The sequence below is a fragment of the Cyclopterus lumpus genome, chromosome 2, assembly GCF_009769545.1.
Source record: "Cyclopterus lumpus isolate fCycLum1 chromosome 2, fCycLum1.pri, whole genome shotgun sequence".
Taxonomy (NCBI): Eukaryota; Metazoa; Chordata; class Actinopteri; order Perciformes; family Cyclopteridae; genus Cyclopterus; species Cyclopterus lumpus.
Genome location: NC_046967.1, coordinates 6,497,406 through 6,522,814, shown reverse-complemented (window position 1 = coordinate 6,522,814; position 25,409 = coordinate 6,497,406). Strand labels below are relative to the sequence as shown.

General features: G+C 43.7%; 2 protein-coding genes across 5 annotated transcripts; both read left to right on the top strand.

The window, feature by feature from the left end:
- The first annotated feature begins 13 nt into the window (after positions 1-13).
- Positions 14-5,784, top strand: timmdc1 (translocase of inner mitochondrial membrane domain containing 1). Its single transcript, XM_034551068.1, has 8 exons — positions 14-209; positions 1,087-1,403; positions 2,234-2,399; positions 2,538-2,626; positions 2,986-3,053; positions 3,957-4,035; positions 5,226-5,336; positions 5,474-5,784. The coding sequence occupies exons 2-8, from the start codon at positions 1,105-1,107 to the stop codon at positions 5,622-5,624; spliced, it is 963 nt and encodes a 320-aa protein (XP_034406959.1). The 5' UTR covers positions 14-209; positions 1,087-1,104; the 3' UTR covers positions 5,625-5,784.
- Positions 5,785-8,055: 2,271 nt separating this feature from the next.
- On the top strand, positions 8,056-25,026 carry LOC117746231 (multidrug resistance-associated protein 4-like). 4 transcript variants are annotated; one of them, XM_034555240.1, is made up of 32 exons: positions 8,056-8,121; positions 8,698-8,828; positions 11,211-11,321; positions 11,458-11,578; positions 11,917-12,141; positions 12,253-12,342; positions 12,419-12,582; positions 12,691-12,816; positions 14,983-15,232; positions 16,190-16,297; positions 16,459-16,548; positions 16,653-16,844; positions 17,004-17,098; positions 17,435-17,521; positions 18,369-18,465; positions 19,070-19,279; positions 19,486-19,623; positions 19,882-19,919; positions 20,034-20,149; positions 20,285-20,431; positions 20,630-20,709; positions 20,844-20,994; positions 21,130-21,249; positions 21,425-21,535; positions 21,760-21,860; positions 22,000-22,191; positions 22,270-22,425; positions 22,758-22,847; positions 22,934-23,106; positions 23,186-23,291; positions 24,411-24,545; positions 24,643-25,026. In XM_034555240.1, the coding sequence occupies exons 2-32, from the start codon at positions 8,761-8,763 to the stop codon at positions 24,658-24,660; spliced, it is 3,906 nt and encodes a 1,301-aa protein (XP_034411131.1). In that variant the 5' UTR covers positions 8,056-8,121; positions 8,698-8,760; the 3' UTR covers positions 24,661-25,026. The 4 variants fall into 4 exon arrangements, with proteins under 4 accessions (XP_034411131.1, XP_034411150.1, XP_034411120.1 ...); XM_034555259.1 differs by lacking the exon at positions 8,056-8,121 and having other exon boundaries at positions 8,129-8,828; positions 21,814-21,860; XM_034555229.1 differs by lacking the exon at positions 8,056-8,121 and having other exon boundaries at positions 8,129-8,828.
- Positions 25,027-25,409: the final 383 nt, after the last annotated feature.

Sequence of the window (25,409 nt, the reverse complement as noted above, 5' to 3'; positions counted from 1 at the left end):
GCCGGGGGGCGCTGTTTGCACATTTGGTTTGTGTCTCGAGGTGAAGGGTCGACAATGCGGAATGTCACCGATGAGAAACAACCTGCAGAAGGTTAATTATGAAACCCCGAAATGTGGACACTAAGAATAGTTAATGCGCATAAACTGGGGCTTGCGCTACTTCAAAAGGACACGCGGTTAACTGCGGAGACTTTTTGCGCCGCTTGCTGGTAAGCTAAGCCTTTTATTTTAAATCACAGAAGCTAATGGGATGCTAAGTGTTCGCGTCAATGCTCGTGTTATCGGACAGACGACGATTTCGTTCTTTTTTTACTGTCGTTTCTCGACGACAAAGGAATGAAAACGTACAGCCGAAATATACATTTAACGTTTCATTGGTATTGACATTGTTAGTACTGCGGTACTTCTGTCACGGAAGTAATGCAAGTTGTTAGCTGGAGCTTAAGTCGGTCTGACCGGTCGCAGCTGTACGACATCTAAATTTTATTAGTCACTAAGTCACTAAGGACTCCTCTCCTTTAGCCGGAAAATGACGTGAAACAAGCCAAGCAATATGTGAATGACTCGCGCAGTAATGTCGGTGTTTGAAGTAAGGTTGAGGCAATTATAAAACAATTATAAAATCAGATTTACACGTAGCCTTTCCAACCTTTTTCGTACTCAATTCCCCCCTTAGGTATTCTCACACGATGACACAACAAACGAGGTCAAAGCAAGATACGTTTGAATTCAAATGAGTGCGGACTAAAAACTATTCGTCTTCATAATATATTTACTTCTCCTCCAATGTGTCGCTTTTTTAGTAATTTCTAACACAGATTATCTTCTGACAATTTGGTAAAGAACATCTTTTCTTTGATCTTGTACCAGCTGGTGCGTTTTCTGCTCAGAGGAGCTGAAGGTCCCGGAAGTGCATTTTTAAAGTCAATATAGAGAAATATTTACCCAGAAAGCAATGCTTTTGTGCCCAGTGTTTCCTGCACCGTTTAACAGCTGCTGAGTTGGACAACCCTGCCAGGGTTTCCTTCAGGCTGTTTATTTTGAGGATGGAGTTTGAAGCCATGTGTTTCCGCCTCTCTGCTGCAGGATGCCAGCTGAAGCATAATGCATTCGGAGCAGCCCAGAACGAGCTTCGCCCCGCAGAGACGGCAGGCGGATTCTGCACCCTGGGGTGTGCTGAGCACCGGCCTATTCCAAAGCGTTGGGCCTCCTTCCTTCTGCCCCCTGCTCCCCAGGGTCCACGCAGCTGATGTGGCTCCTGCACAGATGCCTTCTTCCTCCTCCTCCTCCTCCACCACCAGTCTTGCTCCAGCACCCATCCAGCCCAGCATGTCGCGCAACATCGGCAAGCCAGAATTCCCAGATACAGGTTGGGACCGTATCAAGGACGTCTTTCAAAAAGAGTTGGTATTCCTTTTGACTTCTCTTCTCCCTTTTCACCACGGTGTCACCTTGCTCTCTTTTATTAAGTTATATTCTACATATTTTGAGCACTGCTTAAAAAAAACAAAGTTTGCCCAAACCAAAATTCACTTCAGTATTCACCACTTTGTAATAGCAATTGTCAAGTTATTCTTCCCTTCAACACCAGTTTTTTTTTTTTGGAACAATCGAAATTGGAACAATCATTTAATCAAGGAAATAGTTGTCAATGCAGGTGACAAGTCCTCTTAAAACCGTTCTTTGGGTGTCAAAGTTTTTATCATCAAAGATAATTATTTCTTATTTTTAGGCTCTTTTTTTAACCATTTGTAGAGGGAGAGAGTCCGAGATACTTCAGTAGACAATAATACAGTTCCATCTTCCTATTCTTTACTGTGAAAAGTACATGTTAAGTGAAATGTCAAATAAATTTGCGCGGTTGTAAATAAAGACCACGTGAACAGTGGCAGTTTCCTTACGTATCGTTGTGCAAGATGGGCTTTTATTCTAAATACAACCACTGTACAAAAAAACATGCACAAACCTTTTTTTTAATTATGTTTTGAACTTTGTATATACTCGAATATTGGAGTAGACCGCGTAATGTACTCCGTCTCATTGTATTTTTAATAACCAAATGCACAAGTGCTTTGATGTTTCAGGTTGATTACTAATGTCACTTTAATTGGCTGCCACGTTTAGACTTAAATGCGTATAATCTGATTGTTATTTGACAGTTTTATTTGTCTTGATGAGGAATAAGTGGCACTGAGTTTGTTCTCCAAATAAAGCCCGCCTATTGTCTCTGTAGCATGACACAGCGGTACCCAGAGGAGCTGACCAACGTGATCAAAGGCAGTATAGCTGCCGCTATGGCCGGCCTGATCTACGGAGGCCTGCCGGCGGCTCGCGATGCCAAGCAGAGGTACATCCAAGTCAGCCAGGCGGAGATCTATACTAGCCGAGTGGATGCAATGGTAAGTGTCAGAGTGTCAGGGACCTCTGTATGGGTTTGCATGTGCCCTATGAGATGCAGTAGTTCTAAACACGGTGCACTATTGACAACATTTAACGGCATCATGCTAATAACATAACGATTGTGTCCATTCTGTCAGCGCTCAGCACATAATGCAGCAATCCGGGGTTTTGTGAAATACGGATGGAGATGGAGCTGGAGAGTGGCTGCTTTTGTCACCTTATTCAAGTAAGCAAACACATGGATAATCCCAGAATATTGTGTTAGGTTTTTAGTTATTTTTGATAAGTGAACCTATAGGTTGTAAGAAATCTTATGCAAAGTAGGCATTTTGATTTGTCCTACAAATAAGCTACATCAGATTAAGCGATTTGTATTTATTTTTCCTCTGAACCATGCTCATCTGAATCAAAGAGAGGCAGGTTTATTTGCAAAGTCAATTTAAAGTGCTTATATCTTGTTGATATATATATATATATATATATGATCATTTTTATTTCAATGATCATCCTCCCTAAATGTTTTGGTTTCTATTTTCTAACAGTCTTTCCCTCATCTGTCCCCCGACCCCACCCCCCACCCTGTAGTTCTGTCAGCACAGGGCTGTCTGTGTACAGAGACCAGTACACCTTCAGCCATTATGCTGCAGCTGGAGGTGAGTCACATTTATTACTGTTTTAAACCTTTTGTTTCCCCAAGAAAAGTCGCACAACATTCTGCTTCACTATCACAGATCTCCATCTGTGAGTTGCTCAATACGAACTCTGTGTTGTTTATCGTTTTCACCAACTCATTCTTCATTCGTGTCTGGTGATTTTCAGCATAATTAACTTTTCTGCGGTCATCTGAACATACTCTCTTTTATTTGTTGCTAAGCACCTGCTACGATTCTTTCATTTATTCTTTTACACTGTTGAACACAATGTGCTACTATCTGACAGATGATGATTTTCATGAACCAGCAACAAGTTAAAAAGCTGACGTCGTCAAAAAGACAAATAGAATAGCAAAATGGTAACTTGTACTTTTGGAAATGTTAGACATTGCTTCTTGTACTACGTCAACCCCTTCAGAGCAAACGCACGCCACATGATCGCTAATATTTGAGCAATATTGTCACATTTTCCTTCCGTGCAGTACCAGATTACAGCGGCGCCCACCGTGAACAACGGCGTCTCCGGTCCACCTGTGGCTGAGAGCCTTTGTTGCATTTGCTTGTTCCCCTGTCTCTCTCCAACTAAATAACTCTAAATAATGCAGAACGGTGCCCAGAAAATAATTAGTGAAAAACAGAGTTCTCCAGAAAATGAGATTTTTATATTATGCATAAAAATTATCTTTCTTTGTCCAATTTCCTATCTGCCTGGAAACCAGAATTTCAGCTCTTAAAAAAGCTCATTGGTAGTAAAACGTCTGTTACTGACGATGATAATAATAACGAGACTTTTACAATCCTTGTTTAACCTGATGACATTGTTTTACAACAGACGGTACATATACCAGCAAATAGGGTTATGAATGATGGCCCAAAACAACTCTTGTTTGTGTCTGGGAGCAGCAGTGACCGGAGGCCTTTTCAGACTGAACCTGGGTCTGCGAGGCCTGGTGGCAGGAACCATCATCGGAGCAGTGCTGGGGTGAGTACTTCCACTTCACATCCATCGATTACTCTCACAGTCGTTACGGTAACGTACCTAGTTTCTCCCCTGAAGCGCGTCGAGCCTCATCACGCAGTAGAGCCCCGTTGTCAGAAGCTTGGGAGCGGTGAGCACTCTGGCAGCCAGCTGTGCCCCTCCCAGCAACCCTCCGTCGCCCCCCCAACTCCAACTCCGTTCACGCTGCCAGAGGGACTCATGTGCACTGCAGAGGGCCATGTTCTGGGTGCTAGAGCAAGGAGGCAGGCCAAGGCAGCAGCTGCCCCTCTCCATTTGCACTATCTCTGTTATTCCAGCCTCTCATCTCCATCTACCGTGGTCTGATCTGGACTTATGCTTCGCTCCATCTCCCCTCAAACCCCTCTGTCCCACTTTTAATTCTCTTCTCTCTGGCCACGTTCAGCAGAGCCAAGAGCAGATTTGAATTTGATTGCATAATGGAGATTGAGTGTGAGGTGTTTGATGGTGTATCAGACTGGAGGGGCTGGTTTGAATGGTCTCTATGATCATCAGCTCCGTGTTGTTGGCTCAGCCCTAGTCTGTTCTCCTGTTGGCTCTGTACTCTCATTGCTACTGCCTCCTCCTCCTCCTCCTCGCTGTCTGCCTGAGTGACCAACCACCTGGAGCATTTTGATGTGTGCAAACAGCCCCGGCCTCGGCTATGCCAGGTGCAGTCGGGCAGCAGAGGGGGGGGGGGGGGGAATGAAAGCGGGCAGCTAATCGGAAAGCACATCACGCTCCAGATCTCACCCCAGAATCTTCCTCTCGCCTGGGCAACACGGCCGAGGTGTGACTGGAAGGTTTGGGTGGAGGGCAGGGGAAATTTAGCCCCATCGTATTACTATGGCGCAACCAATGGGCAGCCTAGAAGGGTTATGCTATTAATGAAGCTGATGTGACAGAACTTACATGTGACAGCTGGGTTTGGTACAGGACGGATTATACAACAACAGGAAGTGTGGTAGGACTCTATTACACACCCAGTGTGCCCAGTGTAGATGTGTCAGCAAGAATGGTTTCATACATTTCAGTAGCTGATGAACCGAGCTCAGACATCAGATGTATAAAGTGTATTTTCTGTTTTGTATTGTGTTCTAATGCAAATATAAAGTAATTAAACATGTCCTGAATATGCTTGATAGTTCTAATAACATAAGCTAACGTGTGCTCAGGATTCCCACCGGTGCGTTGATCATCAGCATGCAGTCGATTGCAGGAGGAACTGCCCGAGAGAGGAGGAGGAGAGAGCGCAGGGAACTTTTTGAGCTCAGACTCGCAGAATGGTGAGACGTATTAGATTTTAATCGTGTTCTTTTACGCTTTTTATGGGCGATTTTACCAAGCAATAATAAAATAATCCATCCAAATTTACATTAAAGTTCGTTCTCCTCAATGTTTCTCCATCTTTTCCAATCCCAAGGACGGCCCGTCTGCAGTCGACAGATGAGTTGATTGAAGATCTGAACGTCAGCTCTCAGGCAGAGGAAACCCACAAGGACATGCGACGGATCCAGGAACTGCTCAGTTTACCACCGAACGAGGACGAGACTCAGGACCCACGCAGCCAATGACGATGGCTGCCTGTTATCTGTTGGACATTGATGGTGGGACTTTACACAACTGGCAGGATGAATGGGTCACTTCCTTGCCTGGACGCACACACCCTTCTCTCTAACTGAATGGAAACTGCTTCACATCAGAATTAAAAAAACAATGTTTTTCCTTCACCAACTGCTGTCCTGTGTACTTCTCACCTCGTTTTGTTCCATGTAGCAGCAAAACAGTTTTAGATTTTACTTTAATTGAATTCAAATCCAGCTCCTGGTGAAGCCACACATTTCATATTGGTGTCCTCTCTCAAATTCTATATTATCATTGTGATTATACGCTTTATTTGACTTAATGTGGGGGCTCAACTCAATGGTGGCAACCAATGAGCTCTAAAATCAAAACCACAAACTCGCCATTTGTAAGGGGTACAAAATGGCTTCTTTCTGTTCCCCACGTCTGCGTTATGTGTAGTGTGCTTTCTGCTTTGCCTCTCGGGCTTTTCGGCAACTAGGTCAAACTTAGCATTGGCCCCTGGTGTAAACAAGATGTAACGCGGCAACAGCTGGGGCCCAGAATGCAGCAGGGACTGCTGATGTGCAGATGGACAGATTGGTCAGTGGTGATATCCAGCTGGAACTATTGCAGGTAGACACTGGAGGTAAGGTTTACGTTAGAATGACATTATGGTTGTTAGTTGGCTCTGTACCAGCATTGTTGAGTTACGAACATTTCTGAATGCGGGTATAACATTTGGAAAAATTACCCTTTTTATTGTGTGTTGAATGGCAGTGTTGGTTAAACCCTCACTGATTCTAAAAACCTATTTGCTTAAAATAGTCCCTGGCTCCATCCCAAGCTGCACTTCTATATTCCCTCTTTTGGGTGGAGCACTATAGAAACAATTATATTATTTTAATGTCTTACAGACTAAAGTTGGGCTTCGCCTAAAATAGAAATTCATTTAGTCTGATCATCCTCCCAAAAAAGAGGAAATGACGAAAGCCAACAGTATAAATAGTTAGTCAGTTATCAAGCTCCTCTTTTATGGAACCAGCTTCCACTTTCAGTCCGGGAGGCAGACACAGTCACCTCATTCAAGAATAGACTTAAGACTTTCCTGTTTAATAGTGCTTATAGTTAGGGCTGAATCAGGTTTGCCCTGGTCGAGCCCCTTGATATGCTGCTATAGGCTGCTGGGGGATGTTTTAGGATACACTGAGCACCTATCTCCTCTTCTCTCTCTCCTTATGGATGAATTTACATCTCTCCATTGCACCTTATTAACTCTGCTTCCTCCCCGGAGTCGTTGTGACTTCACGTCTCATAGGGTCCATTGGACCCGGAGGTGTCTGATGCCTGGTGAGCCGGCCTCCCGCGTTGGACCTGCTGATGCCCCGCCCCCCCCTCCTCTCTACCTCCTTCTGTTTCATGGATTGTGGAGGTCCATTCATATATTCTGTCATATTCATGTAATGTCTTTATGTAACTTTGTAAATGCTGTTCATTCTGTACACATGACATCTATTGCTTCTGTCCATCCGGGGAGAGGGATCCTCCTCTGTTGCTCTCCTGAAGGTTTCTTCCCTTTTTTCCCTGTGAAAGGTTATTTTTGGGAGTTTTTCCTGATCCGATGTGAGGTCCTGGGACAGGGATGTCGTATGTGTACAGATTGTAAAGCCCTCTGAGGAAGATTTGTAATTTGTGATATTGGGCTATACAAAATAAACTGAACTGAATTGAATTGAATTGAATATAAATAGGCTCTCAGCTCCCTCTATTGGTCGTCTTGTGGAACTGCACATATACCTGAACTATAAAGGGAGAACAACTGCTGTACATTTACTACATGTATCTTATAAGAAATTAAGGTACTAACATATTAATCCCAGTCATTTAAAAACACCCTAATTTTTTTTCACGGGACAACTTGATACCAATCAAAAAAGCTGTTTGTGAAACGACCTATAAACTGATTCTGCATCTGTAAGAGACATTTTGTTTGTTTGTTTTGTTTTGTTGGACCTCCCAGGACTTGGGGGCCGAGGGATGCTGTCAATGAGGAGAGAAAGTATGTTTTGATTTATTTTAGTTTATGGCGAAGACAAATACGCTATGACAGATAACGTGGTTATCTTTGTGTGTTCTAAAATGGACAAGTATCAGGAATAAATTCCCTTATATGTTGGAAACTGCACATTGCATCGCTAATCGCATGTCTAAACTAAGCAAGTAGCACCCGTATCCGGCCTTTTTTTATTTATGGGAAACGGATCACTACAGCATCAACGAATTGTTTAATGTTCTAATATTCATCTTGACCATAACTGTAACTACATACACAGTAAGTCTTTCACCATCACCACGTGGCACTGGTTTGAGGAATGCCTTTATTTACTGACGTATTAGCGCGTGTCGTTCCGGTGACCGTGTGGACATCATATGTTGGGCCAGGCACCACATCCTGTGTTGTCAACACCGTGCAGGGATACTGAATACTTTATCACACCGACAGTTCCGGTAATGTTCCGTGCCGAGAGCGAGCACTAATTGGGGTTTTGGACCACATTCCACACATTCCGCCTGAACGGAACACCACGTGATGCGCACTGTTTGAATATAGGCGTTGAAAAAAAAGAAAAAAAGAGAAACATGTTGCACAAATGCCGCATTCGCGTGCTGCTCGTTATCGGGAGCTCTTGGGAGTGTGCCGTTTACTGCCGGTTCTTAATAACGTCTTTTAGGCGTCGGAGATCAAGCGCTCCACCAGCATGTGAATTATAAGAACAACTCTGTGGTCCAACTCAAGACAACAGAGCCCAATAAATATATAGAATAACTCAATTATTTCATAATTTGTACCGATTGCTAATAATAATAATAGAAACACCCAGGCTACTAAAGCACCGTCATAGTTCCTCGCTCCAGACGCGACATCTCAAAGTTTCAGATAATTCCTACTTTAACCTCCATTTGGCACTTTTTGTGGAGCCGAGTCTCCTCTTTACAGGATGCTATCTAACTCCACATGTAATGATGTCGTGTGTGTGCGTGTGTGTGCGTGTGTGTGTGTCTGTGCGTGTGCTGGTGTGTCAGGAGAGCGGAGTCTGGTCTATCCGGACAACCGACTCCATAAACTGATGCCAAGCGGCTGCGAGTATGAACCAAAAGGACCCCAGACGCAACCCGCTGGCCACTGCCGGGTTTCTATCACGGGTCTTCATGTGGTAAGTGATGCCGGTGATCGAGATGTGTCGCACGAGTCGGTCGACTAACTAGGAAATACACTTTGACAGTCGGGTCTCATTTTTACGATTATTCCAAGACTACTTGATTGCACCACGAATGTCTTTTAGTGTTACGGAGTACCGGACTACTGTGAAATATAGAACCGGTACAACTTCTACCACCTCAAATCTACACAGTTATGTCCCAGTTTGTTAAACAGTAATAATGCAACTGCAACATGTTGATTTCCTATTGCATTCCAAAATCATCTTTTGAAGAGTAAGTGTGTAGCAACAGGGTTTCAACTGTAAAGCCTATGAGTTCTAACTCACATGCGCACCTACATACAATAATCCTGTGCATGACAATGGTGCACAGTAGGAGATAAAGTAATGGAAATTAACCTTTACAATCTCCTTTTTAGAGAAAACAAGTGTGACGTCGAAACAAAAAAACAGAAACATGGAATGGAATAATTCAATAGAATGACCAAAGCTCCACCCCACAAATGGTTATGAGATCTGACCTGGAAAGATAGTGCTACATAGTTATGCAGTGATAATTATTGATGGAATGTTTGCCCCTCCCCTTCTTGCTCTTTCCTCCTTCCACCTGGTGTCCTGCAGACTGTGATGATATCCGGTCAGGGAAACCCCATAGCACCTGTTGCTGTTCGACCTTACATGTACAAAGTCACTTAACTTTATTCACATTTTATACTTGGTCCACAGTAATAAACAAAAAACAACTTCAAACATCAGAATCAGGCAGGTAGCCAGGTATGTGTCTGTGGCGCAATGGAGGAGCAGGTTGTCCTTCAATCGGAGGTTCGGCAGCTCGATCCCTGGGTCCGCCGGTCCATGTAGATGTCTCCATGGGCAAAACACTTATTCCCAAGTTGCTCTTGTAGCTGAACCTGCAGTGTGTGAATGGTTAGTTCAATCTGAGTGTTGAGTGGCTGTAGACTAGAAAAGCACTAATTATACAAGCTATTTACATACCAGGGGTTGGAAAACAGTTGAATAAGAACATATGTTTACGGGGGCTCCTCCTGAAGTCCATTGTCATCTCCACGGTTTTAGGAGCGCACACTGTTATGTTGTCTGCAAATTTCCGGACTTTAGTCGACCGGTCTCCTGAGGTGAAGTCGTAAATGTTGAGTGAGAACAGTGCTGATGGCTGTCCGCACTTCTGTAGGCTCCTTCAGGGTTTTGGAGCATGTGTTGGATTATCATTAGCTTGTGCCACAATCCACCTTTGTCCCTAATCCGCCGAGATTGAAGTATAGAAATATTTCTGTTCGTTATGAAACCGTAGCGGGCCGTCTCAAGTCATTTAAGGGAAACACGGAAGGTGTAGCGTGAACAGAGGTTCACACACTAACACCTTCTGGAATTCATAGTCGGGTGTAGCTACTAAACTTTTTTCAGCACATTTTTCATCACATTCATCCATCCGTTAAGACAGCACATTGTTTATCTATAATGTGACAGTTTATCAAGCATTTACAGAAACACAAACACTGTGCACACATCACTCTGTGTATATCATGGCAGTGGTTTTCACGCAACATCTTTCGACGCTCTCTGTCCGCTGGTTAGAGTGTGCTCACCTGTGTGTGTGCACGTGTCTAGGTGCTCACCTGTGTGCACGATACAGAAATCCCCCTAATATAATGGTAAGGGAAACACTGCTCTTACACATGAGAGACCACAACCACTATACAGGAAAGTTTAAACAACATATAGCACATATATAGCGTCTTATGCTTACATGGTTAATCCCAAACTATAATTATTAACTATAATTAAATTAAAACAGTTTATTTGTTTAATGGTTATACTAAAAAGGAAAAAAAAGTTAAGGTAGTTATACTTTTCTACTTTCATACTTTTCTACCATCTCTCAACAAAGGCTATAACATGACAAGAACGACCCCGAATGTGATCGTACTCAACCGGAGCGAACCGGACGAGTGGACAGACAGACAGCACTGAGTGGGTCAGAGGAGGCGGGGCTATGTGGGCAGCGCAGAGAAAGAGAGAGTGAGACAGTACCGGAGTATTGATGTGATGATGCATGATGGTTCACGAGTCCCACTTCCTCGAGTCAGACTCGAGTCTAAAGTGTTTTGAGGACAAGTCTTGAGGTGTGTGCCTTAAGTGCAACTCCAGTCTCAGACTCGAGGCCACGTCCTCCTCCACATGCTAGTCCAGTCCAATCTGCACCACCTATATGCAGGAAGAGCAAGATACTCGCCTCTACATTGGTCACACTAGCAGTAAGAAGAACAAACAATAATAATACCGGTGTATGAGTCGTATTCTGTTTGAGTGACATCAATCTTCTCTGCTTTCTAACTATGTTAATACCGGTTTCAGCTGGTTGACCCCGTTGCTGTACCTGGGCCACAAGCGGAGGCTGGAGGAAAGTGACATGTACAGCGTTCTTCCAGAGGATCGGTCTGAAATACTGGGAGAGGAACTCCACAGGTACTATGTTACTGGGATGCATTCTTATGACTCCCAAAGGAGTTTTTACACTAACACCAACATTGTTAAAGGAGTTATGGTTTAACGGGCACTAAGTTCCAGTGCAGAGTGAATAGGCTTTGTGCTTTGTTTGCAGATTTTGGGAATTGGAAGTTAGAAAGGCCACAAAAGAACTCAAGAAGCCCAAACTCTCCAGAGTTCTCATCAAGTGCTATGGGAAGTCGTACGCTGCGGCTGGGATTTTTACATTTTCACTGGTACGTTCTGGCTTTCTAAAGACTCCTCCACGTCTTCAATTACTAAGAAGTAGGTTGGTATACCCAAAGGTATTTATCCTAAAATAAGTTCAACCTCTAGTCCTTTGCATGTGTGAGGTAAAGAGATATTTTGTCAGTTGTGGAGCATAGTAACTAAAAGGGCCTTTACATGAAACCAGTTCCAGATGATTTTATTTAGATGTCTCATATTGTACAATCTCTGCAATTAAGTGATCAGGTTTCTTCGTCAGCTGCTGTTGTGGAACTGTTTTGTGATTGCTAAAAAGAAGGAAAAAAACGACTAACTGTCCGCAATGCGTTTCTTTTTTTAAATAAAGGAGGCGCTTAAAGTGATCCAGCCACTTCTTCTGGGGAAAGTAATCATGTACTTTGAGAATTATGACCCAGACGACCAGAGGAGTCTTCACATGGTGTATAGTTACGCTGCTGCAATGTCCCTCTCCACCTTCGGCCTGACTATCCTCCAACACCTCTACTACTACCGCGTCCAGAGAATAGGCATGAAGATCAGAGTGGCCTTGTGTCACATGATCTACAGGAAGGTCAGCGACAATTTTGCAGATTTTTTTATTTCTTTCAGACTATCGTACCTTCTAGAAACATGCTGCAAATATTTTCGATGCTAACCAGACGGGTGAAATGTCTCTCGCCAGGCTCTTGGCCTCGGCAGTGAATCCATGGTGCACACAACCACCGGGCAAATTGTCAACCTCCTTTCAAATGACGTCAATCGTTTTGATGAGGTAACGTGAAGCAAGTTGGTCCTCAAACACCGGCGCAGATGATCCAAAAACTCACGATGATCACTTTTCTCTATAGATCACACTCAACCTGCACTACCTGTGGGTGGGACCTCTTCAGGCGATGGTGATTATCCTTTTCCTCTGGTACGAGATCGGCCTGTCATGTCTGGCAGGTGTGGCCATCATTGCCCTCATGATGCCGGTTCAGACCTGGTTTGGAAAGCTCTTTGGCATCTTCAGGTAGGGAACAACGTAACCCAAGAAGGTTCCAATAATAATGACTTTAATTATGCCCATTGTTTTATTTGGACATTTCCTAATTCATGTCATTTTATAATTATGTTGCAGGAGCAAAACGGCGGTCCTGACTGACAATAGAATCCGCATCATGAACGAAGTGGTGTCCGGCATCAGGATTATCAAGATGTACGCCTGGGAGAAACCCTTCTCATCGCTGGTTACTGAAGTCAGAAGGTATGGATGGAAAATGAATTTTTTCTGTAAATGTTGTTCGTGGGATTTTAGGTTATTCATTTTTACTGGGACCACTGTGACATATGGGTCCACATGTTTCAACATTCATTTTTCCACCGTCCGCTGACTGGAAAATACATTTGTGAATCGGTTAAATATACTATATGCCAAACCCAATCTGTACTCATTATATGCCATCTTCATCTCATGTTAGGGCTACCACTCTTATAGAAGTGTGATCAAAATTTAAGTTTTCTGGATTGAAAATGGCGGAACTAGTTTCTTTTAATCGGCTGTAATTCTCAGACACATGAAGAGAAAATATTAAGTATGTGGAGTTTCTTTATGGTGGCCAACACACCGGTTTCCATTTTGGCTTCACATGATGCGACGGGGAAGTGAAGCTCTAATCTCTTCTGTGGGTTTTAAGTGGTGTTCAGACGTAAGAATAATTCACTCTGACGAGCCCAAACCTGCTGAATCGTTTTCTGGTTTCTGTGGGCTGTTTTTTGTTTTTATCACAGAAGAAACGTGACACAGTTACAGTGTTGGACAATAAATGATAGTCTCACCTACTCATGAACACATTAACTCCTTTCAAAACATCCATTTGGATCAGGGGACTCTCAGCAGACACGCACGCAGCCAGACACGCAGACACGCACGCAGCCAGACACGCAGACACGCAGACACGCACGCACGCAGACACGCACGCAGCCAGACACGCAGACACGCACGCACGCAGACACGCACGGAGCATGTGAATAAAGCTCACCTTTATCTTATCTGGTAAAAACTGAGAAACCAGTAACATTCTGCTCAGATCTGATGAGCTGTTGCTCCACAACTTGTTAAACGCCGCTCATCGGATGAATGACTTGTTGTCCAAAACCTTTTCTTAGAAAGGAGTTAATGTGTAAATGAGGATATCTTACCACCCCACATCCATTATCCAACACTTAGCCCTGTAACGCCCAAGACTTTTACACAGGCACTCTTTTTTTTACCAATCTGTGGAAAACAAAACAAAAAAACAGCTATAATACAAATATGCAAGGGTTTTTTTGAGTGCCTGTCTAGGAACCAATCAATTCTGCCGGCTGACGTCATGAACCCCTTTCTCGTTGTTTGAGAACTTAAACCTCTCGCCTGCCACATCAAAGTGGATCTGACTTAAATATAGCAGACTCACTGCGAGTCAATTACATTTTTTGGATGACAAACTCTACACCCCAATAATTCTTAAGAGAATACCTTTACTTATATCAATTTGGCAGCGGTTGTTGTATAAGGCCAACATACAACTATTTCTCTATTACTAGTAAAATCGCAGATATTTGATTTAGCATTATTTTCTTCTGATTATCTTGTTTTTTCATAATTTCCGTCTTATGCAATTAGTATCGAGACCTTGCACAAAACACATTACATAAATAATATTTGCTCTGAGTGCAACTGAACTGAACTCTGGCTTCTATCATTATTTTAAACAACAAACCCTCGGTCACAGTTAAGCTCAGCAGTTATTTCATCACAGCGTACGTTAACAAAGTTTCTCAGGTCTGAATGGGGAAACTACCGTCAACAGAGCAATAACGTATTGCGCAACAGGCTGCAGGGTAGCTCTTTTTTTTTTTTTATTGCTTTACTTTGTCCTCATTCAATTACAATTTTTCTGTCCAGAAAATATTACAAATGAATTCTAAACTCGTATGTGGGATGTGCAGAAAGTTTTGAACATGAGCGGGAAATCTTGCTGAAACACGGTTTCATTATCAGTTAAAAGTTCCCCACAGTTCCTTGAAGTAAAACGCTGCAACCAGTACATCAACCAGTACATCAACCAGTACATCAACCAGTACATCAACCAGTACATCAACCAGTACATCAACCAGTACATCAACCAGTACATTAAGGTGTTTACATAGGAAAGGATTCAGGAATAGCGTGTGCAACCTATTCGAGATGCTTCATCTCATATCTGTACCCTAGAAAGGCCAAACATTAAGGTTGTAGTACACCCTAACTGACTTATCATAACAATGGTGGTTATGCATCACTTAACACCCATTAATTGTCCTCACGTGCACTATTTCAGATCGGACACCATCTGACACTTTGAGCCACCGAGCCCAGTCCTCCCCACCTGTCGTCCTCTCTCCCCAGGAAAGAGATCAGTCAGATACTGAAGAGCTCCTACCTACGAGGGCTCAACATGGCCTCCTTCTTCGCCAGCAGCAAGATCATCGTCTTCGTCACCTTCACCACCTACGTTCTCCTGGGCAACGCCCTCACCGCCAGCCGTGTGTTTGTCACGGTTTCCCTCTACGGTACCATCAAGCTCACGGTCACCCTGTTCTTCCCACTTGCCGTCGAGAAGCTGTCGGAGACGGCGGTCAGCATCCGGAGGATTGAGGTGGTTCTGTCGTATATTTGTTGCCGTTATTTGCTTATTGTAGTAAAAGTTGACGTTCAGTTATTTAGCTCGCTATTTCTAGGATAGTTAATGAGCTCATTGGTCTTTTCATTTTATCCACACATACATCGTAGTGTGAATCTTTAATTCTGTAAAACATACCTTTTTTACATGAATATAACCCTTGAAAATATATAAGTCCTAAACTACTTGAAACCTGGTACGGTGGACGGGATGCTCTCTGCTGTGTCCTTCTGCAGGAGAGAAGATGATTTGCATACAGAGGTCTCTAAGCCATTTCACAAATAGAAAGATAACATACAATATAACATTCCCATCACAGCACCCTGTGACCTTTCTAGATAACTCCTGCAAAGACAGCAAAGGTCATAACTCGGTTACACATGTCGTTGTTTTCGGACCTTCTTTTAGGACCTTCCGGGACTCTTGTTTTAACAACGTGAATGTCAAAATGTCAAGAGTTGATAGCTATCAACTCTTGACATTTTGACATTCACTGTTAAAAGAAAACACCTGTTTCTGGCCACCATAAAAAAAACGACTTAACATTTTCTCTTCATGTTTCTGAGAATTACAGACGATTAAAAGAAACTAGTTTCACCATTTTCAATCCCATGTTCCACTCCAGAAAACCTACATTTTAACAACGTGAATGTCAAAATGTCAAGAGTTGATAGTTTAAAAAAAACAAACACGTGTTTCTGGCCCTCTGCCTCGACGTGCTCAAAAGTCCACAATTAGTGTCATAATTCAATCCGCATAACAAAACTGTGCGTCTCCACTCAATAACTCTCAAAAGTTTGAGTCGAGTGACGGCAGTCTGCGACTTACGTGCATTTCTTACGATACCAAATGATGAGGTCACCGTTGTAACATTCAAGTTAGACACACGTCTGATTTAAAGTGTAAACATGCAACTAAATATTGCTCTTACAGGGTTTTCTCCTACTGGATGAGATAGGGGGAAAGAAGAGTGCGCTTCTTCTGGAGGAAAAAAGGGAAAACTCTGTTGAGATTGAGAAGTTGACCTGCTACTGGGATAAGGTGAATATTCTAATGTGATATGTATTACGGGACATGAGTGTCTTAGTCTTGTTTTGTTTTTTTACACAATGTGTTCAAAGGCCAGACATATAATGAAATGGAAGAATTGCTTCATGGCTTTTTTGTTTCTCCAAGTGAGAGTTCTTTCTGTTTCTTGTCAGAGTTTGGACGCTCCATCGCTGGAGAACATCTCTATTACAATGAAGTCGCACCAACTTCTGACTGTGATTGGCCCAGTGGGAGCTGGAAAGGTCAAACATCTTTTAGCTCCGGCTTCTGAGCAGCAACATATCAACGCTTTTATTCACCTCAGTCACACATGTCCATAAAATCCGTGTCCCCCCCTCCCCCCCAGTCGTCTCTGCTGAGCGCCATCCTGGGAGAGCTGCCCCACGACACGGGAATCCTGAAGGTCACAGGTCAGCTGACATACGCCGCCCAGCAGCCCTGGGTGTTTCCTGGAACCATCCGCAGTAACATCCTGTTTGGGAGAGAGCTCGACCCCCAGAAGTATGAGAGAGTCCTCCAAGCCTGCGCTCTGAAGAGGGTGAGATGTCACCCTCCTGTGGCCATGTTGGAGGTGCTCGGTGTCTGTAACCCACTGACTGGGTTTGTGCTTTGCCTCGTCAATAGGAGCGAGTCGGACTTGTTCATATATATATGACATGTTGTATGTGTACGAAAACTTCATTGTCTTTGAGTGCAGGACCTGGAGCTGCTCCCAGACGGAGACCTGACTCTGATCGGGGACAGAGGGGCCACACTCAGCGGGGGACAGAGGGCCCGGGTCAACCTGGCGAGGTACATACAAGGAATTTCACCTGATTGGTGCATGATGATAAACGCAGTACAATATCAAAAATATATAAATACGGAAAGTTACAATATTATTTGATAAACAAACAAAGAATCTAAGAGTATGTGTGAAAGTGTTAAGTGTCTGTTTAAAGTGTCCAGTTGTCTGGGGGGGAGGGGTGTAAATGTATTTAATGGTCCAATGAGGGTGGTGTCATCTGCAAACTTCAGGAGCAGCTGGTGGTGTACAGGGACGAGGCTGTTTGTCAAGTGTAAGTCATTTTCATTGTGTGTGTGTGTGTGTGTGTGTGTGTGTGTGTGTGTCTCTCTTTCTCTCTTCAGGGCTGTGTACCAGGACGCAGACATCTACCTCCTAGATGACCCTTTAAGTGCTGTGGATGCCGAGGTCGGGAGACACCTCTTTGAAAAGTGAGTGACAGCCACAAAGGACATAGTGTGTCCTAAATATCTATTCTTCATGCTTGTGTTTCAATTACATGCATGAAGGGGGGGGGGGGGGGGGGGTGGGGGGGGGGGGGGCTACATGGTGGCACCTTAAAGTTACTACAGTATTCCTCAAACCACCTCTAGTGGGGCGAAGTGGTATTACAGGGGGTGCGCAGGGGAAAATGCTGATTTATTTTATTTCAAGAACTTTATTGAGAACTTCACATATTACAAAAGTACACGGACATAAAACTAAATCATTAATAAAGAAAATGCCTGTACTTTTGTGTAAATGTTTACGTTACCTCTGTGAGATCAGCTTCTCTGCGTCTCTCAGAACAAAATACAGATCTAAGCTCAACATTGAATATGAATTGAGAGCGGCCGTATCGAGGCTGTTCTAAAAAAAAAGTTTTTCACAGGTTGCACTTTATCGTTATCTTGAAAAGATATTCAGCGCAAAACAGATTAATTAACAATAAGCTATTTATTTTGCCAAATATTAGTAATTTTTTGCACGGATGGAACTGTATTTGCATTGTTCTGACAGTGATTGCGCAATTTATTTGTTTTTGTCTGATGGAGCAATCTGGTTTTGATTTCAATTTTCTTTACTCTTTTTTTTTCGAAAAGGCAAAAAGTTGTTTTTTAAATAAAAATTCAGTATGGACCATTTTGTTATAATTTTGTTGGGACATGAACATCGTGACAGAACAAGTTTGAGAACCACTGAGTTACAAGAACGTCAGTATGTTCTACTGTATGTATTTATACTTTTGAAGTACAAGACTTTTCTGGAAGTGTCTCAACACAAATGTCTGTGAATCAGGTGCATCTGTGGGCTCCTGAAGAACAAGTCTCGGATCCTGGTCACCCACCAGCTGCAGTACCTGAAGGCAGCCGACCAGATTGTGGTCCTGAATGAGGTCGGTGCTCCTGGAGAGCAAAATATTTCAATGGAGATTTCCAACAAGACCTCACGTAGGCCAGCTAGTAAAGGGCTTCCGATATTTGTGGTGTTGTGTCTAAATTAGTTTATTTTAAATTTAGTCACCGTTTTCGTCTGAATCCCTTCTGTTTCTTCTTCCTTTAGACATTTTAGACGGGGGTTAAAATGGTGTATTATGGCCATTGTAAGTAGTTCATATAAAATACCATACATTTTCAAGAAAGGAAACTTGAATATTCACTGTAATTATAGTGGTTGCCAAGCAACCATGTCGCTTAACTTTTGCAAGGTTGGACAGACGCCACCGGTAAACAGGAAGTGCCACACACACGTTAGTGAGGAACATGTGATACCCATGCTTATGTCCATATTCTAGTTCCTGACGCTCAAAAACACAAATGCACATCCACCATTTTTTGTTTGTTTATCTCACAGAATATTCAAGTTTCTTTTTTTTCTAAAAGAAAAATGAACGATTTGAAATCGTGAAACGCGACCCCTCTACTCTGGCTCTGTGACGTCTCTGTTCAATGACCCCCGTGTATAAACCGGCGTGGATTGGTTCTCTTTGGGTCTCCCAGGGTCACATCATGGCCCAGGGTACCTACAATGAGCTGCAGCTCTCTGGCCTCGACGTCGAGTCCCTGCAGAAAACCAATGAGGAGCAGAAGCAACGGTCTGGACCAGCTGACTCAGACCAGGTGTCTTTACTCAGCCAGAGGACCAACCACTCGCACAGCTCTGACTGCAGCCTCCTGCCACCAGAAGGCCACCGGACTGACCCGCTTCCGGTAGGTACATTCAGATTATAGTCTGATCTTCTTGTTAGTGAAGTCAGGACAAATATAGTTTATAATATTTTCTTTAAGATGCGTTTATTTACCCTTACTGTTTACTTCTAGCCCGGTCCATTCATACACCTCAGCTTGAGTTAGAATAAGCCTTATATTACTCGAGTGTTAGCCTGCTGTTGGATCAATATTGACGTGTTTCGCAGGTGGAAACGGTTCGTTCCGTGGCAGAGGAGACTCGCGCTGAAGGAAATGTCAGCGGCCACGTTTATCTCAAGTACTTCTCTGCAGGCTGTAACCCTCTGGTGTTGATGGCTATAGTTGTGCTCAGCGTCATGGCTGAGGTAGGCCACGACACCCTAACCCTAATGACTTTTAGCCTTTCATTTGTGGATTGCAGTGTGAACACAGTATTAATTATTGAAGTATTTATAACAGTACTGGAAGCCGTCTCCTGGTTTTTAAGGGTCTCTTCTTAGCTGCTGTTTCTCATACAGTGGAAATCCGTTAGAAACAAGAATGTCTCAAGGAAATAACGTAATTCACATCTACACTGAGTCATGTTCTACACCCAGCTTATCGAACTTTGTTTGCATTCATAGGTTGCATATATTCTGCAGGACTGGTGGCTGGTCTACTGGTGAGTATTTGATCAAACTTCTAACTGCGTGTGCTGACTTATAGATCCTGTTTGTTCTTGAATCTTCTGCTGTGCGACTGGTCTGACTGGTTTGCTTCTGTGGTTGTCTGACAGGGCAAGAGAGGAGTTCTTTAATAGCACAGCTGGGCCTGGTAGCTTTAAAACCGGCATCAATGCTACTCGCTCACATCAAGAGCTCAATCTCAATTTCTACCTTGGGATTTATTCAGGTAAGCCTTCCATTCCTATGTTCACCAGCACGCATGTTGTCGGTGGTGTTTATTAGTCATGTTACAGGGATTATTTGGAAATGACACAAATCGTGAAGGTATGATCCAAAGTAGTCCTGTTGTTTGTGCTCCGAGGTCTGACAGCAGCAGCGGTGGTCTTCGGCTACGCCAGGAGTCTGGTGATCTTCCGTGGGTTGGTGAGATCAGCTCAGGCGCTGCATAACAACATGTTCAGCGCTGTCCTTCGCACGCCTGTTCACTTCTTTGACGTCAACCCCATCGGTGAGCACGCTCATGTGTACAAAGTACACTCTTTGTTTTAGAAGGTGTTGGGCACTAACGCTTAGAAATCAAGCCGAGGTCCTGTTTAGGTTGTGTGACATTGTTCACTAGGTAGAACCTCTTGTTGCTGGGTTTACATCCAATTAGTGCTCAAGAGGAACTCAAAAGTAGCCATTGTTTCTCTCACTTACTTTGCAGGAAGAATTCTCAACAGGTTTTCCAAAGACATCAGCCAGATTGACTCCATGTTGCCCATCACGTTTGTGGACTTCTATCAAGTGAGACATGATCACCGTTTCATTCGGACAGCCGTACACGCACTGACTTGTATTTAATCTCCACTTTCAAACCTTTATGCAGTCGACCGACTCTTTATGAGATCTTATCTAATTGTATGCGTGTTGTTGTAAAGTTATTTTTACAGAATGTTGCCGTGGTTGCGGTCGCTGCCTCAGTCATCCCTCTCATCCTCATCCCCGTCATTCCGCTGCTTGTTGTCTTCTTGTACTTGAGGCGTTTCTACCTCCGCACGTCACGAGATGTCAAACGCCTTGAATCTACGAGTATGTTCACAGCTTCTTGCCCTCATTACACCGGGTGCATGAGATTGATTAGCAGTGGGCTTTTTAGATATAGAAGGCGAGGAAATCCGATCCCGATGAGTGATCTTCCCCCTGTCTTTGTTATCGTCCCTGCAGCTCGGAGTCCGGTGTTCTCCCACCTGTCCTCGTCTCTTCAGGGCCTGTGGACCATCCGAGCCCTCAGAGCCGAGGACAGGTTAAAAAAAGCCTTCGACGCTCATCAGGACCTGCACTCAGGTTAAATTATTACCTAATATTGTTATTATCATGTTAACATATTTTGACTTTCCAAGCATAGTTATGGTTGTAATGCCATTGGCAAAGGAACATGTAATTACTCCTTATAGTCTCTCAGCATTGGAACTCTCGAAGGTCTTTCTCTAAAATGCCAGTTCTGTCTCTCTGGTGCCAGAGGCCTGGTTTTTGTTCCTGATGACCTCCCGCTGGTTTGCACTCCACCTCGACAGCATTTGCGCCGTACTTATCGCCATGTCAATATTTGGCTGCATCCTACTCCGAGATGGTGAGGAACCACGTGCACACACAAGACGTGAACATCAAACCAAGCTGTACAAATGAGTAGATTTTGACTAATCCGACCTAATGTCACAACCTCGGATGTCTTCTCAATATGTCCCATCCCCTGCGTGGTCCCTTGATGGTGAAAAAGGCTTTGCATCAGCGTTATTTGTGGTGTCTTTATCAATTGGATCAAGCTCTAATACAACAAAGAAATCTGTTTATTAGGGCTGAAGGCTGGAGAGGTGGGCCTGGTGCTGACCTATGTTGTGACACTGGTAGGAAACTTCCAGTGGACGGTGAGGCAAAGTGCAGAGGTGGAGAACATGGTGAGAACACTTAACAATTGGTTGAGATTGTTGTTTTTTCGTAAAAAGTGTTGATGCTAACATCTACTCAGTTGACTGGAGGGGTTAGGCCACGAAGAGGCATAATGAGCTCATCGTCAAGAATCTCTTCTCTCTTCAGATGACGTCAGTGGAGAGAGTGGTGGAGTACACTGAACTGGAGAGTGAAGCACCATGGGAAACCCAAAAGCAGCCTCCTCCCAATTGGCCCAACAAAGGCCTGGTGACCTTTGACCAGGTCAGCTTCTCCTACAGCAGTGATGGACCACTGGTCCTCAAAGGCATCAGCGCCACCTTCCAACCCAATGAGAAGGTGAGCCATCTTGGTTGGTCTACATGCAGAGTCTACTTTTTCAACGCACGCGGTTTACAAAGTTCCTTCCTGTGTCAGGTTGGCATCGTGGGTAGAACGGGTGCTGGGAAAAGCTCTCTGGTCTCGGCTCTGTTCCGCCTGTCCGAGCCTCAGGGTAAGATCTACATCGACGGTGTTCTGACCTCTGAGATCGGCCTCCACGACCTGCGCCAGAAGATGTCCATCATTCCTCAGGTGAACAGCCGCTCGCCTCGTTCACTTCCTGTCTGCTGGACCACACTCGCCAACCGTGTCCTGTACTCGATACTGCTGGTTCACCAGCACCACGAAGCGAACCTCCAGTGAGGTCGCCATTCATCTTTCCATCACATGCTGTCACAACATGAGACTGAAGAGACCAGAACATTATCGACATTTTGCAACTCGCACCAAAACCATCTAGATTGATAAATTGCACAACAAGAAAGACATAAATGTCTATTTTTGATTTAGATGTGAACTGTCCCTTTTTAAATACCCGGCGTGTGCTTGTGCTGAATCTAACCCGGCGCTCCTCTGTTCTCCAGGACCCGGTGCTGTTTACAGGCTCCATGAGGAAGAACTTGGACCCTTTCAACCAGCACAGTGATGAAGACCTGTGGAAGGCTCTGGAGGAGGTAAGCGTCCACTCGGCTCACAAGAGTTGAGTTTGTATCTCTCGTTGTGGAGTGCGTCAGGCAAACACTCCTCCGTGTTCCCCCAGGTGCAGCTGAAGTCTTTGCTGGAGGAGCTGCCGGGGGGGTTGGAGACGGTTCTGGCCGAGTCGGGCTCCAACTTCAGCACGGGCCAGAGGCAGCTGGTGTGTCTGGCCAGAGCCATCCTGAGGAAGAACCGCATCCTGGTGATCGACGAGGCCACGGCCAACGTGGACCCCAGGTACTGCTGAGACGGCAAATAAATGCATGATGGTACTCGGCATCAAAGACTTTATTCTTTTTACTTGTGCTCCTCACAGGACAGATGCGCTGATCCAGAAAACCATACGGGACAAGTTCAACAAATGCACCGTGCTCACTATCGCTCATCGCCTCAACACCATCGTAGACAGCGACAGGATACTGGTGAGGCCTCTTACTCATGGATTCTAGGAAAGAGTATTGTGAATATAGTTTAATTTAGAGCACAGGGATTACAGTCCAGATGTTTGCATTAGGTTGACTTGGTTAAAATCATACGTCTGATACATAATTCATCTGTTTTAGACATGTGTTCATGGTGTAAGCTTGTATTATTGGGTCTGGTGAGCTGGACCTAATCCTGAAGCTGAGCTCCTCCACCCTCCGATTCTCCATCAGCTAAACATTGTTAGCACCATTAGCTGCAAGGTCGCCATGTTGAGAGCCGTTAAGAGGCATTTGAAAAGCTCTCAATCTCGAGTTATGCATCTTTAAGCTTGATTTCTAGCCGTGTGTTTAAATACATTACATTCTCGTATCCTGCAGCCTCCTTTTGTTGCTGAGCACTTAGGATGGTAAGCACTGGACACTTAACCCATTTTCTTGATCACTTGATACCAAATATTATTCTACTGTTGGCTTGCTAGCTCTGCATCTTCCACACTAAACACATTTATTTGATTCAACTTCTAAAAGTGCTGTGGATGTATTGTACTTGTTTTAAATAATTCTATCTACATTAAAATGTTAGCAGTTTGAACAAAGCAAACACTGGAGTAATATACAAGTCACCTAGTGTCTTACCTACCTAGTGTATTACCTAGTGTCTTGTTACCTAGTGTAGGTGGGCTTACCCCACCATCAGTGTGTGGATGATGAAGTGCTATACGAGTACAGATCATTTAACCAGTGGTTTATGCACTTCATGGTGCTGCTCATTATTCTACAGCCGGATGGACATGATTATCATACGAGTTGGAAGCTAAAGAATGGAATACATTTTTTAGAACAAATATTTTAAAACCATTATTTAAGATTTAGGTTAACTTGAAATTATTCTATATTTCTAAAGATATTTATTTCTCCAGCACTTTGTACTATATTTTGGTTTTCTCGCATATAGTCTTTTTAGACAATAATTTACTGATGTCGGTTTTGTGAAGCAGCATTACAGTAACTTACTGATTGTGTTGTCAAAGCACTGAACTATATGCACCGATGCTGAGACAATGAACGATGGTGGTTGTTGTTGTCGTCGTCCTCCTTACCCTATCCTGCTTTAAGGTCCTGGACGGTGGTACCATCCAGGAGTTAGACCGCCCCTTCACCCTGCTGCAGAACAAAGAGGGTGCTCTCTACAGGATGGTGCAGCAGACGGGCCCGGCCGAGGCAGCAGCCCTGCTGGAGTCAGCCAGACAGGTAAAAAGAAAGGCTGCTAACTTTAAAATATGCATGTGCAATATTTTTGAACTTAGGAATTTTTTTGTTTACTGAAGGTGTGTTCACATTTTTAAAGGCATCAAAGAAGATTTAAAAGACTGCTGTACAACATACTCCACATGTAACTTGTCTGAGACCCTCCATCACTCAGAGAAGACAACGCAGAACCTACCTGCTAATGGTTAACATTGTTTTCTAGTTGACATTTCATTTTTAGTTCTGAAGTTATGCAGGAAAATAGGATTTTCTATTGCCTTTCAAGTCACAAATCCTATTGTATCATTGTGAGTGTGCTGACTGCTACCATGGAAACCCAACTATGATACTTCCAGAACAATCACAATCTTCAAACTGTCACGGGGCGACTGTGGGTCAGTGGTTAGCAGGTCTGTCTTTCAATCAGGGCTTGGTGGTTCAATCCCCGCCCTAGTCGATGTGTCCTTGAGCAAGACACTTAACCCTGAATTGTTCCCTGTAGCTGTGTCTACAGTGTATGAATGTAACATGATTGTAAGTCACTTTGGATAAAAGCGTCAGCTAAATGACATGTAATGTCACAATATGGATCTTTTGTACTGTTCATAATTTCTCATAAAGATTATTCAATGTTAACTTGTCTGAGTTCTGGTCTTCAGGTCTTGTTAAAACAGTTGCCGAGTCCATCAGGGAAAAATATCACTTCATAAAGTAAACACTTTTACATGAAATGCTATTCAAGGGGTTCACAACATTTTTATTAAGTACTAATAAGACGCAAGGTCAAAAGGTCAGGTAATGAGTTGGAATAAAGTTGGCAAAGAAATTGAAACAAAGGTGGGTGATAATTTATACTTTATAAACAGT